A 17,955-nucleotide genomic window follows, 5' to 3' on the forward strand; every position below is an offset into this window, starting at 1 on the left:
AGCCATGACCTAAATCGATAAACTATAATCTACAATAGACTGAATGAAAATTTGTGAAAAACAATAATGCGTAACACATTATTCAATGAGATATGTTTACAGAATCGCCAGAGGATTATTTGTATAACTTTAACCTTGTATTATTTAACTTTAATGTTAAATTAGAGAAACCATTCATATTAAAATGTACTACAATAATACATATTTTTATTCTTAAAACTATTCTAGGCATTATATGTGTAATAAATGGCATAAAATTGATATTCATATGCATGATTATATTTACTATGGTATAAAAAGTGATTTACCATATAAATCTTTTATATTTGTAATTTTTAATCTGAATTTGCCCTGGCTGTTTTTAGTCCACATTATCTTAGATAATCAGGGTTCTACGGTATTATTTAATTGTTTAATAATATGGTTCTAACTCTATCTATCAGCGAATAAAAAGTAAGGTGCAATACTGTTGACCGTGATTTTTAATTAATTATTGATTGCTTTAATAAGTATATTTTTTCTACATTACGAAAATGAATAGTATACTTTGCCTAACTTTTGGAACCTATCCCTATGATTTGTACGTGTCATTTGTTTCGTAGAGCACGGATTTGTAAAACACGATACTTTTTTGGCATTTAATTACATGAAGTTATCTTTAATTAAAATTATTCTGTTTCAATTTATTTGAATATGTTTAATTTACAATAACTGAATGACAACAAAAGCAGCAAAGAACAATATCAAATACTTGATCATGATTCAATCGACAGTAATAACATAAAAACTATATTGCTGTAATCTTTTTTTTATTGTTTTTATATATCGAAAGTCGTTAATGTGTACATTACCTAGCTAATCTGCAGATTAACTAGGGTGATCCGTTAAAATTGTGAAAATTGTTCCATTTCTCAAATTACTTAAATAATGTGCAGAGTATCTAGGTAATCTACAAATTACCTACTAGGCACTCGGTAAAGTGAAAATAAGATTTTTGCTGGAACAACAGCAACGTTTCTGTACGCTCAAATTAACACAATGTTGTTTATTTAAATTTCGATATCGAAAGAATCAAGTTAATACAATCAAACAATCAACAAATTAGTTGATAGAATTAATCACCAACCAATTAAAAAACTGTAATACAAAAAAAAAGTCAAACGGTTTAAATTATTATTACAATTAGGGAAAAGATTACATAGTTAACCACCTATGGAATTTCGGGACTTTGAGTATAAAGGGTGTTTTTTTTTTTTTAAACTGACGGTACTCAGAGACATCTGTAGAGCAATCTAACAGCCGAATTGTCGCCAAATTTGGGATAGTGACTAAGGACGACCTCAATAAGTAACACTTCAATATTCTGCTCGTCTATATCTCTCAGTCTTACTGTATCGATTAGGTTAACAATTTGGTCAATCTAACGATATAGTGATAGGTTCTTCTCTTTGCGAATCCTTTCAAATTCTGAACACAAGAAAATGACTGAAGCAAAATTTAGATCTTTTACATAAGATCATTAATTAAAGATCTTGGTGCTCATCGTATATTTCATCACACTTGCAATATGGCAGCTGGTGATTTTTTTGTTTTGTTTTGTTTATGGAGGGCACGAATATGGAGGTTTATGGAGGATAGTTTTAATCTTACCCATGCTTGGTTTCTGAAGATCCACAGTTTGGGCTGCCGGGCTGTCTTGACACATGAGGTACAGATTCTTGAACAGTTCAAATCAAATCTCAGAGAGGTAGACTGAAGTACTAACCGCTCAAACATCCGGCTGTCACCTTCTTATAGTGACAATTCCGTATAAACAGTTTCTTATAGACCAGTGTTTCTCAACGGGGGCGATAGCGCCTCCATGTGGGCGTTTTTCCATGTTCAGGGGGCGATTAGTAACAATTTATATTTTGGGGAGGCGAAAAACAATTTTCTGGGCGATATAGTAAAACATTATATTAAGAATAATTAGATATTTTATTTGTTATATCGTACAATAATTAAACAAATAACATTAAACTAGTCACTAGTCTATTCAATGAAGTACGAATTTGGCGTTAGCCTTGGCCCTGGGCATCGGAATTTTGAAATGAAGGGGGCGATACTACGTAACGGTTTTATTGAAGGGGGCGACGATTTGTTAGAGGTTGAGAAACACTGTTATAGACACTTGCACATAAATTGTTTTTAGTTGGCCTGCAATGTAACATATCTCTTACATAATATATTATTTTGGTGAGAAATTGCTATTCGATGTATACCATTTTGTTCACGACGCGTTTTTGGATTTATTGCCAATTATTTGTAACACGACTGGCAGGCTGCCGGATTTCAACGAACTTGGGTAAAATTTATACATATAACACATAGGAAAGATGGATGGGAGGCAGAGAATGTCTCGCTTATAACGAGTTTGTGCCGGTTTCTATAGGCGTGCATGCAAGTTTTAGAATACATCGACAGTCAAACTAAGAGAATGCCAAAGGAAATGTTTGCAAAGTTACGATCTAAAATTCATCTTCAACATTTTATAAATTTATCTCTGAATCTATTTGCTACTTATGCTTGAATAAATAAATTTTTTCTGAAGTATGTTTTTGTGAATTTTATTTATTTACAAATCTATGGAAGTGTATTTTCAAATCAGTTATTATTATTCAAACCTTGCAAATATTTTTACATTGTGTAGCAATTTGATTCAAAATTTTAGTCAACTTTATACTGAAATTTTTTTCAACTAGTGTTCTATGTGTAAAAAAGAAAAAGAAGAAGAAAACATGAGTTATTATTATGGATGAATTTTCATTTAAGATAATCGTGATAAAAGTTTTATACTTCTTTATCATTGATGCTGCACTGTCAATACTTATACCACAAATCTTTCAACGAAAGGCTGTGGTCATTAAGATAATAATCGACATAAAAATATCCTGGCTAGTAGTTGTAGTTTGAGGCTCTTTACAAAACAGAAACTGCTCGATGATATCTCTATCATTAATAAATCTGTCAAACCGAAGGAGTTAAAAAAAGTCCATTGTGGAGCTGATCGAATTCACAATTGGCTTGAAAAATGTGTTAATGCGCTTGGGGCGGATAAAGTAAACAAAAAAATATATATATATCGTAAAAGTTCATGCACGCGCTTGTTACGTCACGATAATTTCATCGGCTGCAACAATAATTAACGTAGAGTATATTTTTTTGTAAGAGAAGAAAAAACGTTAGCATTGTTTTAACATTTCATAAAAGATCATGGAGAGAACAGACGAAAGAATTTCGGCAAGTTATCGAATTTTTTTTAGCAATTCTAAACAAATTATATTGATCGATAGTTTTACGACTTTGTCGACGATTGTACGGGCCAGTGACGCGTTATCCTACGGGCAAAAAGGGCAATTTTTTCGGGCCTCTACCAACAGAGATCTGCAAACTAATCTTTTATAAGAAAATGTATGCACAGAAGAAAAATGTCTGAAGTCAATACTGTACGTGGGGCCCACTAATTCAAATTTGCTTGGGTTTACCATAAAACTATAACGCGTTACTGGTACAGGCCCAGTACGATCTACTCATTTTAAACTGTTGTTTTGAACATACAGTACTTTACTTAACAAATGCTTTCTTTATTTTAAAATAGTCATATTATATTCATTGAAATTTTATTTATTTTGATTCATATCATTTGTAATTCTTTCTGAAATATTTTTGAAACACATGGAACTTAAAAATAGTTATAATTTATGTTCAGTTCTTACATTAATTAGCTTTTCTTCTTTTGATTCAACGTCCATTGGACATTAACAGGGTACCTTTCTGTGGCCACAATGAGGGTAACGCCTCATCCCTCTCAAATGAAATTCACTTATTAACTTTGTTTCATGGCGGATTTTTGTGATAGATGATTTTTATAATATGATGCTATTGTATTTTTCTTTATGAATAGTTGCAAAATATTAGAAATTAATATTTGTACGCTTGAAAATTATTTTGTGAGTTTTTAAGTCTTTTTTTCTTGTATTTTTTCGTTAAAATGGACCCACTAACCGTAGAAATAGACGAAGGACAACCGTATCTAAAGTGCAAAAGTCAGTGCCCGGATTATTAACCTTAAGCTTGGAGGTAGACAACTCGAAATATATAAGTGAATAACGATTAAATATACCACGATAATTGGTTTTGTTTCCCTGTTAGAGCTATCTGCGATCATTGTGAATGCCACGAAATTCGTCTCGATGGCTCGTTTAACGCCCGAGTTTGTATAGGTCTTGAGGATCGACTCGAACAAAACGGAGTACAAGATAAACGGACTGCCGTAGAGGAAGAATATTCGTTGGTACCACCAGCTTAGCTCCAGACAAAGTAAAAAATTACGGTACAAAGGCAATTCAATGGAAGTTACAGACTTGTCATCTCTATTGGTTTTCGTATTTTCAGATCTAATCGTACTTCGTGCGGATTCCTTCCGGAAAAGTGCCTAAATCTGGAATTCCCGGTGAAAAATATGGTAAAATACAGGGGCGCCGCTAGCTGTTTTAACGCCCGTGTGCAATACCCCGCGTTTCTTTATGCAGCGAGAGTGTAGCGAAATGACGTCACGAGCGGTGTTGGCCAATTAGAAACCAGTTTCAGTGTGTTCGCTGTAAAGCGCTTCTCGAGCGCTGCATAAAGAAACGTGGGGATACCGATTATACCGCCCCCTGTTTAACTACGACTACCTAGGCTGAGCTTGCCAGTAAGGCTCTTTAGTGTTGTCTGATAAGGGTCTGAAAAAAGAAAAGAAATATTTTATAAAAAAAATCTATTTATTATTACTAAGTTATTTTTGTTTACTTAAGTGTAAAACCATATAAATATTTATTTACAGAAATTTAACTCTTCTTGCCTTTATGTTTGCGAAATCTGCTATCAATTTTCTTGTATCCAAGCTAAGATTTCGTGTTCAATTGAAACTATAGCTAAATTACTTAGTCTTTGCTAGTGCATTGTTGATCTTAAATAGTTTTTTATAATTTTTAACTTTGAAAAAACCTTTCACCAAATGCAACTGTAACCGGCAATGTAAGTAATATTCTTAGTTCTATTGCTGTGTTAGGAAATGTTGATATTAAGTCATTAATAAAAAGATATTGTAATAGGGTTTGTGGATCATTAGACTGGTTTTCTGGAAAATGCAACTTTAAAGTATAGATTTCAATCATACAAATCAATACCGTCAATGTCTGTTTCACTACTCGAATCGTCTTTAAGCTTCAGATTTAAATGCTAACCCAGTTAAAATATGATTAATTATACTTAGACCCATGTCAGAAAAATTATTAACAAAATAATTGCAATTTGATATGCGATAGAACTGTTCGAATGCGTACAAATACAAATTGAGAAGGAAGCTCTGTGGGATTCCCTGTTATCGCCAGTCCGATCAACTTCTGTCATAGAGCACGACTACGGCTTTCGGGCGCCGCCGGATGCTTCAACCTGCCGACAGACGTTTCGCGTTGCATCTTAATTCTGATAAATGCCAATAGAGGCGCTTTAACGCTATAATATAAATAAGAATATAATAATTGCGTGCCGGTCAGAATTTTTTTCTCCATGCGAAGACATTACTTATGCTATAAGTAGGGTGGGTATTATGACAATGACTTTGAATTTTACGTAACCGATCGCTCGATTTGCCGCCCCCTGGACGTGCCGCCTGCGTGCGGTGCACGCCTTGCACTCCCGCTTACGGCGGGCCTGCTGTAGATATATAACCAACGTCAACAATGGTGAACATCTGACATCACAAGTAACTTATATGTTTGTGAATTTTCTTTTTTGATTAAAGTACTCACCACAAAGTCCAGATTTTTTTTCCCTATGAGAATGTAGTCAATCACACCAATTGCAGTTAGAAAGCGGTATTTATTTGTTTTCATGACAGAATGATCGTTGGATAAAATTTCCTACAATAGATCATTCTGAGCTATTATTTTTTCCACAACATTGCTCAGTTCGTGACACTTGACTGCTTTACACCAAGTTCTATGCCTTTTTGGAATCCAGGATCAGCTAAATATCTTAAGCATATTTTTATTTTTTGTAAAAATGTCAGCGCACATCTCGTGATTCAGTCGTCACTCTTAAAATATGTGCCAACCATTCAATGCTTTCTTCTTCAAACCTAAATAACGCATCGAAATCATTGACTTTAGAGGAACGAAGTTTATAATATTTAACATTTCTTAATGTTTAACCATGGCTAATGTAGTTAATCTAACAGAAAATAAAGTAGATAACTGCAAGAAGTGTAGTTTGTTGTTGCTTTTAAGTCTGTCTGAATTTTCATTTCATTTCATTGACGATAGTGGAGTGCTGCAGCTCTCGCTTTTCACTCCGAAGAAACAGAGGAAATGATCGCACAGCGACCGAAGAAGCGGCCTTATCAAAGACGATCAATCCGAGGAAGACAGGAGAGAGGTCACGAAGCGACCAAAGCCGGCCTTATAGGAGACGACTCACGCGAGAAGGGGGGGGGTACAGAATGCCTTTCGGGAGGACTTGGAGGGGAAGCTGGCCCCATTCAGGCGAATTATAAGCATGTATTGCTTATAATTCGAAGTTAACGCTTGCTTTTATTCACACGGAATACTTGTTACTAAAGCAAAACCTCCATTTAAAAGAATTTGTTTCATGCTCATAAGTATAAGGTTTGATTCTATTTTTATTCATACGGCTAAAAGGATTTCCTTCAAATTTTACAAGAATAAAGTAATGCTTGTTTTTATTCACGTGGCTCATTATGCGAGACAAAACTTGCTCATTGATCATCGTGTCTTTTCTGATGCCGAAGATTGTATTGTAGCCGAAAAAACTTCTTCAGGATTATTTTAAAAATTTTTTGATAATGAAATATTAGAGAAAAATTGTCGAAGAAAAATAGTATACTCTCAAGGAAAAAAAAAATTAAAATACTCGTGCTCGAGAAGAAACAATCTAGATTTATAACACTTATCTAATTGTTTAAATCTCAAATCTAGGGACAAACAAAACAATATAAATTTATATAAGAAAAATAGATTCTAAAGTGACAATTCTGCTCAACACATGGTATAGACTACAGTGGCTAGAAAATATAGTGTCGAAAGCGCTTATACTCCTCCATTATAACCGTTCGGTCCATACATCGAGGTTAGTGACGTCACAGACAAGGTAGCGCTGATGTCAATCGTAGTGCTACTTTCGCTTTGGCTACGTGATATCCTTTCTTACAAGAACATCGAAAGCGATTAAATTTGTGCTTGTAAAGTGAATAAATCCTTAGGAAATGGCTGAACAGAAACTTTACTGACTTGTGTATTTCTAATTTATAGATATTACTCTACTGTAATTTTTAATTCTTTTATTTTTGTCGAAAAGGGTGAGAAATCTACATGCATATTAATCTGTAATTTTTTAAGAGAGATTTTTCAAATATAAAGTGTATATGCATGGGTACTTGGCAGTAGACTAATAATCGTTTATTTGTACATACTTAATTTTGTAATTTTATATTGGGACAATAAAGTAACATTCTGCCTTTATATTTTATATACTGTGTAGAATTTAATTGTAATTTTAATATTGCTTTATACTATGTCACATAATACTGTGAACAGTATACAGTATTATGTAACTGATGGCATTTGCTTAATAAATTCTATTTTAGGCCCTCACAGTGGAAGAGGTTCACAAAGCCATATAAAACTTACATTTTATTATTAAAAATATGATAAATTCTGTATTTTTTTAGTAAATATGAATAAACCTTGTTGTTAATAAGGTAATAACAAGAGTAGATTACTCTTGTACTCTAAATAATACTTGTTTGTACAGCACTCAACAGCTGTAATGTAAAAATAGACAATACAGTGTAGGCTATTTGATTTAATAAGAATCTTAATTAGCTTTAATAAAATGAATTCCTTCATAAATGTTAATAAAGTAATACTATATAATAATTGATTGCTAGTGATATAATTTATTATCGATCTAAATTCTTTTACTTGGCTACAGCACATTTACTATGCTTAAAAATCCCACTTAAAACCAATATAAACATAAGATGATACAGCCAGTGTAGCACAACGATTGACAGCAGCGCCTCTTGCGGCAACGTACAATATAGGGACAGAAAATAAGCTCGATTTCGACACTATATTTTCTAGCCACTGTAGTATAGACTTCGACGTTTTGACTTAAAGTAAAATGGCGGTCGATAGTACTCGTCGTTGGCACCAAGAGCGCTGTATCTAAAGTCACAGTCACTCTATATAGTATTATTTCGAAGTCACATCATGTACTATTTTATTTTATTTTTTTGTTTCTGTACGAAACGTATATTATTAAAGTGTAAATCCTACCAACTTCGCCAGTCAAATTTTAAAAACTATTTATCGGGTTTGAGTGGCAACACTGAGACGTTGTAGAAGAAGACGCGTGACCAAACAAAGCGTGCGATATACGAAGTATCGTTCTTCGCCGTGTATTTAAAGGGGATTATAATGCAATTATGAGTGTTAATCTCAGTGCTTATAGGGACCAACATTTCAAGGTCAGTCATCTTTTACTCCTTATAGTAAAACTCCTCTTCCAAATAATACGATTTAACTTTAGATAATGGACGGTTTTTGCCGCGAGACTAACGAAAAGTGTCAGTTACATGCGAATTAACATTTTGTTTTAAAACGAAATTAGGGAAGTAGAGTGGAACAAGAAAGAAAACTGTTGACGTCGTGTACCCTTTACGTAGGTAATCTGTCATTTTATACCACAGAAGAGCAAATCTACGAATTGTTTTCCAAATGCGGAGACATTAAGAGAATTATCATGGGTCTGGATCGATTCAAGAAGACACCTTGTGGATTCTGTTTCGTAGAGTATCCTTTTTTTCTCTTCTATTATGGTATTATTTCGCGACCGAATGGATAAAACAGCTAGACACTAACGTGATGGAAAACGTGACAGACTCGTGGAGTTTTCTGGATTTTCTTGGTGTGTCTGGTACTTAAATGGATGCCGGAAATTCCTCTTTGGATTCGCCTGTCCTTGGTGGATCGCCGGTGCTGTCGAGAGCTTGCGTGGGTCTGTGGTAGAGTGACTCCTTTGCATTCCATATGAACTCTGTTTTGACCTGTTGTTGTTGTTATTCCTTGTTAATGTTAATTTAAGCGGGATAAATCATAGCCGAATTAACTTTTGTCGTGTAAATGTAGTATTAGGTATTGTTTGAATATGATGTCTATACTGGGAAAGTGTGTGTACAGATTTTGTAATGGATGGATTTTTATCACTAGTCTAAGAGTTACTTAGTGCAATGTCATCAGACTTGTCTTCTGTGATAGATCAGTGAATTTCACTTTTTTCTATTTCCTATTTTTAAAATTTATCTTGCCTTGACAGGAAATATGTATAAATTAATGTATGGTAGATGTATTTTACAGAAATGCTTGATTTCAATATTAGCAGATCAAGCGTGACATTAGCAAAGAGATATTTAAAAATTTGGTGGAAAAATATGATAGTTAGGGAGTATGTAATCAAAAAGGACTTGAAATTAGTGACATCATATTTGAACAATTTCATAGCAGGCCTATCTAGCTCTATTGAGCCCATTTTGCATGTTTTTTGTTTTTGTTTTGAACAAATGAATTGTGTGGAATGTTTCTTCATTAATAAATAAAAAGCAGTCTAAAAAATTTTTTGTTAGTGAAAATAATTTATAGAGTGAGGAACTACTATGGGCCTATAAGTTTTCTCCAGGCCTGGAGTAAAAAAATTCCCAATTTCTTTTGATTGTTGTGCAGATTATATATGTGTACGATTGCCATGAAACTTTGGGAACTTGTTTAATACACTCCCAAGAAGGTTTCTGGCATAGTACATTTATCCTACGATAGATGGTGCATGTGTATACAAGCATTTCATCATGAGCATTTCAGCATGGAAACTTGAAATTTGGTACACAGTTAGGGTACGTCACAAGAATGCACACTAACAAGGGATTTTTTGAAATTTCCCCTCCCGTGGGGAAAGGGACAGGATTAGGGCTTCAACAATGGAAGTACAGTAGAACCTCGAAAACTCGGCCTAATGTGGACCGAAGGGTGGCCGAGTTTGTGAAAATGCCTGGTTATCGGAAATGGGGTTAAAAAAAATAAGTACGAGTGTTTCCTCAGAAAATACTGTACTGTACTTGTATGTATTGTTTACTTGAGAATATAACAGAGAATAAACTGCCCAAATAACCTTAAACAAAGGAAAAGTACGTTCGTTATGAAGGCATAGAGCCTTTACTACATGAAAATAAAAATTAATGAATACACTGTGTACAGTAATTTACCTGATAAGACAGACCTCAAAAAAATATTTTATGAGAGCTTTTATACTTTTATAAAGCTGTCTATAATGAAAATTAATTAACTAAAGATTTTTTTGCCCTGCCAGGGTGTGACCGAGTTATCCGGAGTGCCGGGTTATCGAGAGCCGAGTTTTCGAGGTTCTACTGTATTAAGAGAAAGCAATGTGTAAGATTTACAGGCGCAGATGCAGTTTTTTGCATTAAATCGAACATAATTTTAGACCCATCTAAAAATTTTCTAATTAGCCTGGAAACAGGGGAATCTAATATTCTGTGAAAATGGGTAAGATTGGCTGTAATGTAATAATCTTAATCTTTGCTATTGTTACTTTTTGCCCAAGCAATGCTGGGCTTATATGCTAGTTTAACATAAATGAATACATATTGTATTCAACAGGTAACATTCTAGCCATTATCAACTGGGGAAATGGTAGAGTATAAGCAAATGCCTACTATAGGCATTAATGACTGATTGATTGCAAATATCATGGCAGTGTTGTAAGATTATAATGGAGCCGAAAAATTTGTAGTTGCCATAATTTGGCAACTAGAAATTTTGGAGGTTGACTGTTCCAAATTCGAAGGGAACTGAATGTTTTGCTGCAACTCTGTTGTGTAGTGCAGGGGTCACCAAACTTTTTCACAGTGGGCCGCATAACTGAGAGAATGATGAGCATGGGCCACATAACTGTTTTGTTGAATATAGTATGCTGAATACACAAAAAATAAAGACAATCAATATATTTTATTTACCAATACACAAACAGGATGGCTGCAGCAAGCTGGTAATTGCTTTCCTTAGAAACTTCATTGCATTTATCAATACTTACACGAAAAGTGCTCTGATATCCAAAGTTGCAAAAAGTCGCCAAATTTTTTATTTCATTGATTTATCTAAAATTTATATTATTGTCATATGCAAAAATCAGATTGGACCAATTTTGGCATTTTTATTTACATTCATTTTAATTTCTTTTGCATAGTAAATTTATCTACAGTGTATGATATTTCCATATAAATAATTACGGTATATCTCGGCAGATAAGATGTGGTATAAATTTTTGTCAAAGTTTTATAGTTTTAGCATATATCTGTCTTATAAGACAACCCCCAAACTATCAACAGACTATGAATTTAGTTTAGATCAGTGATCATCATCTGAATAATAATACTGTATAGCATATATGGAATTATGTCCTATTTGTAATTTTTTGAATGAACAAATTCTATTTTCTTGCATCTGGCAGCACTGCCTTGTGATTGTTGCAAATGTTGGCACTGATTCGGCATTCGGGTAATGAGCTTGACTATTCACAAAAACATCATATGGGCTATTCTATTTTGTGCACATACCCTACTCTCTTCTAGTAAATACAGGTAACCCCTGTATAACACAGAGGAGTTACGTTCCAAAAAATTGCCGTGTTATACGAAACAAAGAACTAGTGCAAAAAGGGGGGGTTAGGTTCCAAAAATTAAAAAACATGCTGTTAATTAAATCCTTACTTAAATTGGATTTATTATTCATTTTTTTCATAGGTAAAATACTTATTTATTATTTAAGTAAATATTTTACCAGAGTATTATTCATCTTATATGATGATCTCAGCATAAGCATCATCAACTGGTAACAGTTTTTGGGTGCGTTCATTAATAGCGGTCGCTCTGCAACGGGAGTGCGCTGCTGTTTGTAGGCATTTAGGAATGACAGTGAAAGAAAGACGGCGGCGCCCGCACTATCAACAGTATCGCGATGGAGGAATCTATAATTCTAAAATGAGCTTTTAGAGGCAAAAGAAGGGTCCCAATTGTAAAATTTAACCATTAAATGGATTATTTGTTGAAAGAGCATTCAAAGTAGCCACGAAAACAATTAGAATGCTCGCGTGGAGTTATGCGGAAGTATAAAAGAACACACCCTTTATTACATTTTATGTTGTACAAGGGTTTTACCCAATTCCCGAACCATGTTAGAGTGAACCCGTGCTATAAAACCACCGTGTTATACGGGGGATGTTCCCAATTCTCGACTCGAACCGTGTTAGAGTGAATCCGTACTATAGAAGTGCCGTGTTATACGGGGGTTATCTGTAATTACGGTTTGTGTCTTTTTATAATGGTTTTAATTTATATAAATTTCAATCTAATTTTTTTTGTATATGTCCTATAAGATGACCACGGATTTTGGGGGCCTTTTTTTATGATTCAATTATTGTCTTATCTGCCGAGATATACGGTATATTTTAGCTCATTTGTGGCACAGTGTGGCAACAGGCCAGATGAACTGACCTCCTTGCGGGGCATAGTTTGGTGACCCCTGGTGTAGCAGCATATGTGGCTTTGTGGATAATTTTGGGGAATTTATACTTATAGACTGGTTGTAACAAGAGAATTAAAATATTTTACTTATTAAAAACATTCAGAGATATTAAAAGAAATTACTGATGATCTCAAATGCTCTATTAGATGTATGGCTTCAAGGGTATTCTGGGTGAGCCTTTTTTTTATAATGCGAGGAGATTCTATTGCCTCTAATCTTTAATTTTTATCTTTCATTAGAGGCAATCAGTATTCAATAAAAGTAAGATACCTGTATATTGTCAAGCTGTTTATGAGCTGTTTAGAGACTGTCAATGAGTTTTTAATTTTCTGTCCTGTGGGCACAAAGAGGATCTCTTTTAGCAAGCCAGGCCTATAGTGGAACAGCCAGGTGGTGAGAGATGGGGCCTGACATATCTGGATGGACCATACCTCAAAATTCCCATGGAGTTTTTTACCCATCCACATTCTATCCTGGGTCCCCAGAGTGATGGACTGCTACCTTAATCACTCCTCCATCTGATCATTGAGTGTAAAACATTTCAATGAAATTTATACTTTAGTTATATAATATTTTGCTTATAAATTGTAACAGACTACAGAAAGCAGCACATTGATATATATTTGCTTAGGGTAGTCCTAAAGTTAGTTAACTGAGATATATTTATAAGAATGGAAGCATAACACTTGCTTGATTGAAAGCTGTAGGCTATAGAATCAAGAATAATGATGTAACCAGTTTTAATTGTTTTTAAAATTTTGTTAAAAGGTAACTTGTGTATTGATGAAAGTAAAGGTTTCTGGATGCATGATTTCGGGATCCTAGTCTTAAATTATCATAAATGAAAAATAATCTCTTAACAAACCTTAAACCGGTGGGAAATATGAATAATTCTCCATGCAAATGTGGACAATTATTCATAAGTGTATCATAAATTATTTAAATTCTCAACATTTTAATAATGTATAATTCTTATAAATATTTATATAAAAATTAGTTTGTTAAATAGAAAAACATGCATTTAAACATTGAGAATAGGGTTAAATTTCTATGCAGTTTATTATAATTACTAATAAAATCTGTAGTTTATTCCATGGTCTGTCGGAATTTTCTTCTTAACAATGCCTAGATACTATATTCGTGACGACGCAGAAAATGCCATGAGGTATGTCAACGGAACGAGGCTGGACGATCGCGTAATCAGAACGGACTGGGATGCCGGTTTTATCGAAGGTCGGCAGTTCGGAAGAGGAAAAAGTGGTGGACAGGTATGTGTAACAATTTAGCTTAGTTAAACATTTGATAAAGTATAAATGTTGTGTCAGACTTGTAGTCATTGTTTTCTCTTCATCTGCCACAACCGAAAGAGCACAAATTCTATTGTAATTTTTGATAGTCACAAGCTCATTACCATCTGGTAACAGCAGATACATTGTTAATTTAATAAAATTTTATAAAACAGTATCTCAAAAGCTATTTCTTATCTCACAGAATATTCATAGCAGAACCATTTCAACAATCAATCAATTTACATTGTTTGCCTTAGTTAAAACTTAATTTTCTCCTATATTGAATACTTCTATATTAATGGCAAATCTAGATTGCCAGGTTATCAGCATTTATATAAATAATAAATTTCCTGTATTATCCTAATAAGAGATTTCTTTTGTTGGCATTTGGCTCATAAGATTATTTCAAGAAATCCTCTTTGTTTTGACAAATTAGTTTATATTCTTTCTGAACAACATTTTAAGCCCTTTAAAAACAATAAAAGTATAATCTTCCTTCTGTATTTTAACTAATAAAAATTTTAATTAAATCTTTTTATCTAAAAATTATAGGAATTTTACTAATTGTACAGTGTTTTGTATATAAACTTTAACATCTACCTACTTTGTTGTTATACAAACTACAGAAAATACGCGATCCCTCCTGACAGTCACTTTTCTTTTAAATAACATTGTTACCATTTCAATCTCTCATGTTCCTTCACATTATTTGTTATTTTTAACTTATTCAATTTAGTCAAAAAGATTATCTTCCAAGTTCTTGCTACAGTAAAATATCAATTTTCCAATTTTTAAGATGCACCATGCAGATACCACAAAATAAATAATGTTTGGAAGTTTATTTCCTTGCTCTTCTGCTCGCTTTTGATGCTGCATTATGTTATCTCAAAGGCATTTAAATTAAGCACCCATTATCAGAAAAGCATGTTTAAACTTGTGACTGTTAAAATGGTCAAAAATGTGTATTATTGGTGTATAATGAATGCATTGTATGGTTATTATTTTAGATGAGTGTCAATTGTCGTTTTGGTTTGCAAATGTAAGATACAACTCTATTTTGGATGGAAAAATCATGCATTGTGGAAATTTTCCAATTTTTTTTTTTAATTTTAAACAAAGACCAATATTTCCAATGGTGCTTTAGAATCATATGTAGTGTCTGAGTTGCTATTTAATTTTGACTCTGGTAGTATTTATTCTGATACAGGTTTCTCCCTTCTCTTCTTAACTTTTTTATATGTAAACAAGATCTAAATTTGTTGAATTAAACATTTTTTTTAATAAAATGTAATGTTTCTCTAAATATTTTATCTTCTAATCAGTGTTTAAATCATGTAATCGTTACCATCTTATGGAGCTAAAAAAATTAATTTTTTTCAGGTTCGCGATGAATATCGAACTGATTTTGATGGTGGAAGAGGCGGCTATGGAAAACTAGTGCAACAGAAGACGGTCTCGCCGGGTGCAAACGATCAGACTTGAATTCTCTTATAACTGCGTTAAGCGTGTGGATCTGTTACTCAAATTGAAAATGTGCCTCACAAAAGTTATTTATACAATAAATTATAAATATTTTATGATTAAAAGAATATTTAGTACCGATGGCATAAGAGAGTCTAGAAAAAAAAACAGAGGAAATTTATACAAAATTGATTCATAGAAGGCTATCAAAATGAATCTTCTGTTATTCTACAGTGTAAAATGTCTGATAAATCTTTTCATAGTTCATTGTAATCTACATTTATAAATTACACTATCCACAGTCCCCATATCAGCACAAATCATCATTTAGCATTAATATTAGTCAATTTTTTAAAGATTTCTTCCATAGGAAACATTTAACTTTTGGATGTAATGTTTTATATTTCCTGTTGTTTCTGTTAATGTACGAGGGGCATTCAAAAAGTTTTAGAAAATGTAAATAAAAAGACCAAATTAAATTTAGCACTTTAGTTTTCAATATATGTTCCATTTAAGTTAAAACATTTTTTTCATAGTGTTACACAACCCTTCTAAGTCTTCTGGTCGAAATCTATGCTTTTTGATTCTAGACACTGTACGACAAAATGTTTCACTTGAACTACCGACTGCCAGCAAATGCCTTTTTATTCCAAAATTTAAAAAAAATTGACAAGACTTAGTGGTAATTCCTTCAATGCTAAGTAGCATACCGGGCAGCAATTATCTTCCATCAATTTCAATCATGGACAAGGAGTTCAACTTCTTCCCATATATTGAGCATCTTCAGATCTTGGAGAAAGGTTTTATGCCAAGTATTTCCAGGGCATCCTCATGGTCGTTTGGGACCAGGAGGAACCCATTTTATGGCTGTCTTAGTGATTCTATTGTTCTCCATATGAAAAATGTGGCCGGCTAATCGAACTCTTCCACGGAAGACAATGGTATGAAGTTTGCACATCCTACTTCTTCGGAGAACCTCTTCATTAGTGACATGATCTAAATATCAGATCTTTAAGACTCGTCGTAAACATATCTGTTGGAAGACATTGAGCCTTCTATTGATGTTTTCTAGGACTCACTAACAAACAGCTATCAGAATCACGGTGGAGGTGAACAGGCGGAATTTGGTTCTCAATGAGATGGATAGTGAAGACCAGATCTTGTTCATCTGCCGGAAAATGGTCGCTGCCTTTCCAACATGGTACTTCACGTCGCCGTTTTGGGAAATAATACTACCCAAGTAGGTAAAAACCCTCCACTTTCTCCAATTGTGCTCCAACAATTATTCCCCGCGTTTGTGTGGTATTTCCTACATGCATAGTTTTTGACTTCACGGCATTTATCCTGAGGCCAATTTTGCGTACCTCCTAACCCAATATAGTTGTGGCATGCTGTAGCATTGTCCCACTTTCTTTTAACAGGGCGATATTGTCAGCAAAAACTAATCTCCAAGATGATCCTGGTCAGACCAATGGATGCTGGCCCAATGCGTGCATTGGTCTCTTCTGCCTGTTGCATGACATAATTGAGGGCGATGAAGAAGAGAAAGGGGGACAGGACACAACCCTGCCCCCTTTTCTCTTAGGGAGAAATACCCGATATTGTAAAGTTGTCAAGATTTATTTTATTTATAATTAATTGACAAGAGAATATTCTGTTTATGAATAATAATCACTTTCTAAATGTTCCACATATTTTTAATTAAAGAGATTTACGAAAGTTGAACAGAAGAATGAAATTTTCAGAGAGAGAACAAAAAATTACAAAATCCGTTGTAAAAGGAAGAAAGTCTTACTTATTTTTGCAGTTAACATAACATAATAAATATGTTAAAACCATGGCTCAAATAGAAAACAGACAATAAAAATTGTCACAAAATGATTTGTCATTAGCAAAACCACCGTACAAAGCATGATGTCCAAAATTGTATGGAAGCATGGATTTGGCATACAAAAAGCAATTTGGAATGTCAAAGTATCGTACACAAAAGACGGATAGATGGAAATTTTTGGTGTTTCAATTCTTAGCAGAATAGTGCTCTTTGGATATTTACTTAAAGATTATGCACCAATGTTAAAGTTCTTAAGAAGAGCTTTCACAAATTTTTCTTATTCAAAATAAACAGTCAGAAAACATTATTAATATGACAATGTTTTGATATAACATATATGTGGTGCCCATTCCCCACGTTGTCATGATTTGGTCGAGTCCGATGTCGTGTGCAGGCGGGAAAAAGGACAAACCGTTAGAATCAAGACTTAGCGTGAATGACGTGTCAGCTTAAAGACGATAATATTTGTTCAATAATTAGTATTAAGATAATTTGTTTAGTGTTCTTCATTTGTAATGTTCTTTTTGTATATTGTATTAAAATATACGTCATTATATATCATAAGTAGTTCCTCATATTCTTTCTTAAACTGTGTTCTGTATATGCTTCTTAACGCCCAGCCCAGCTCAGCCATCTTTAGACATCCACATTTCTCAGGAATGGGATACTGACGAAC

General features: G+C 33.6%; 1 protein-coding gene across 1 annotated transcript; it reads left to right on the top strand.

Annotated features, from left to right (window-relative positions):
* The first annotated feature begins 8,414 nt into the window (after positions 1-8,414).
* LOC111640918 (nuclear cap-binding protein subunit 2-like) lies at positions 8,415-17,843 on the top strand. Its single transcript, XM_023387009.1, has 4 exons — positions 8,415-8,572; positions 8,716-8,897; positions 13,828-13,966; positions 15,368-17,843. The coding sequence occupies exons 1-4, from the start codon at positions 8,531-8,533 to the stop codon at positions 15,467-15,469; spliced, it is 465 nt and encodes a 154-aa protein (XP_023242777.1). The 5' UTR covers positions 8,415-8,530; the 3' UTR covers positions 15,470-17,843.
* The last annotated feature ends 112 nt before the right edge of the window (positions 17,844-17,955 follow it).

Source organism: Centruroides sculpturatus, unplaced genomic scaffold (assembly GCF_000671375.1).
Source record: "Centruroides sculpturatus isolate CEXI.00-Female unplaced genomic scaffold, Cexi_2.0 scaffold163, whole genome shotgun sequence".
NCBI lineage: Eukaryota > Metazoa > Arthropoda > Arachnida > Scorpiones > Buthidae > Centruroides > Centruroides sculpturatus.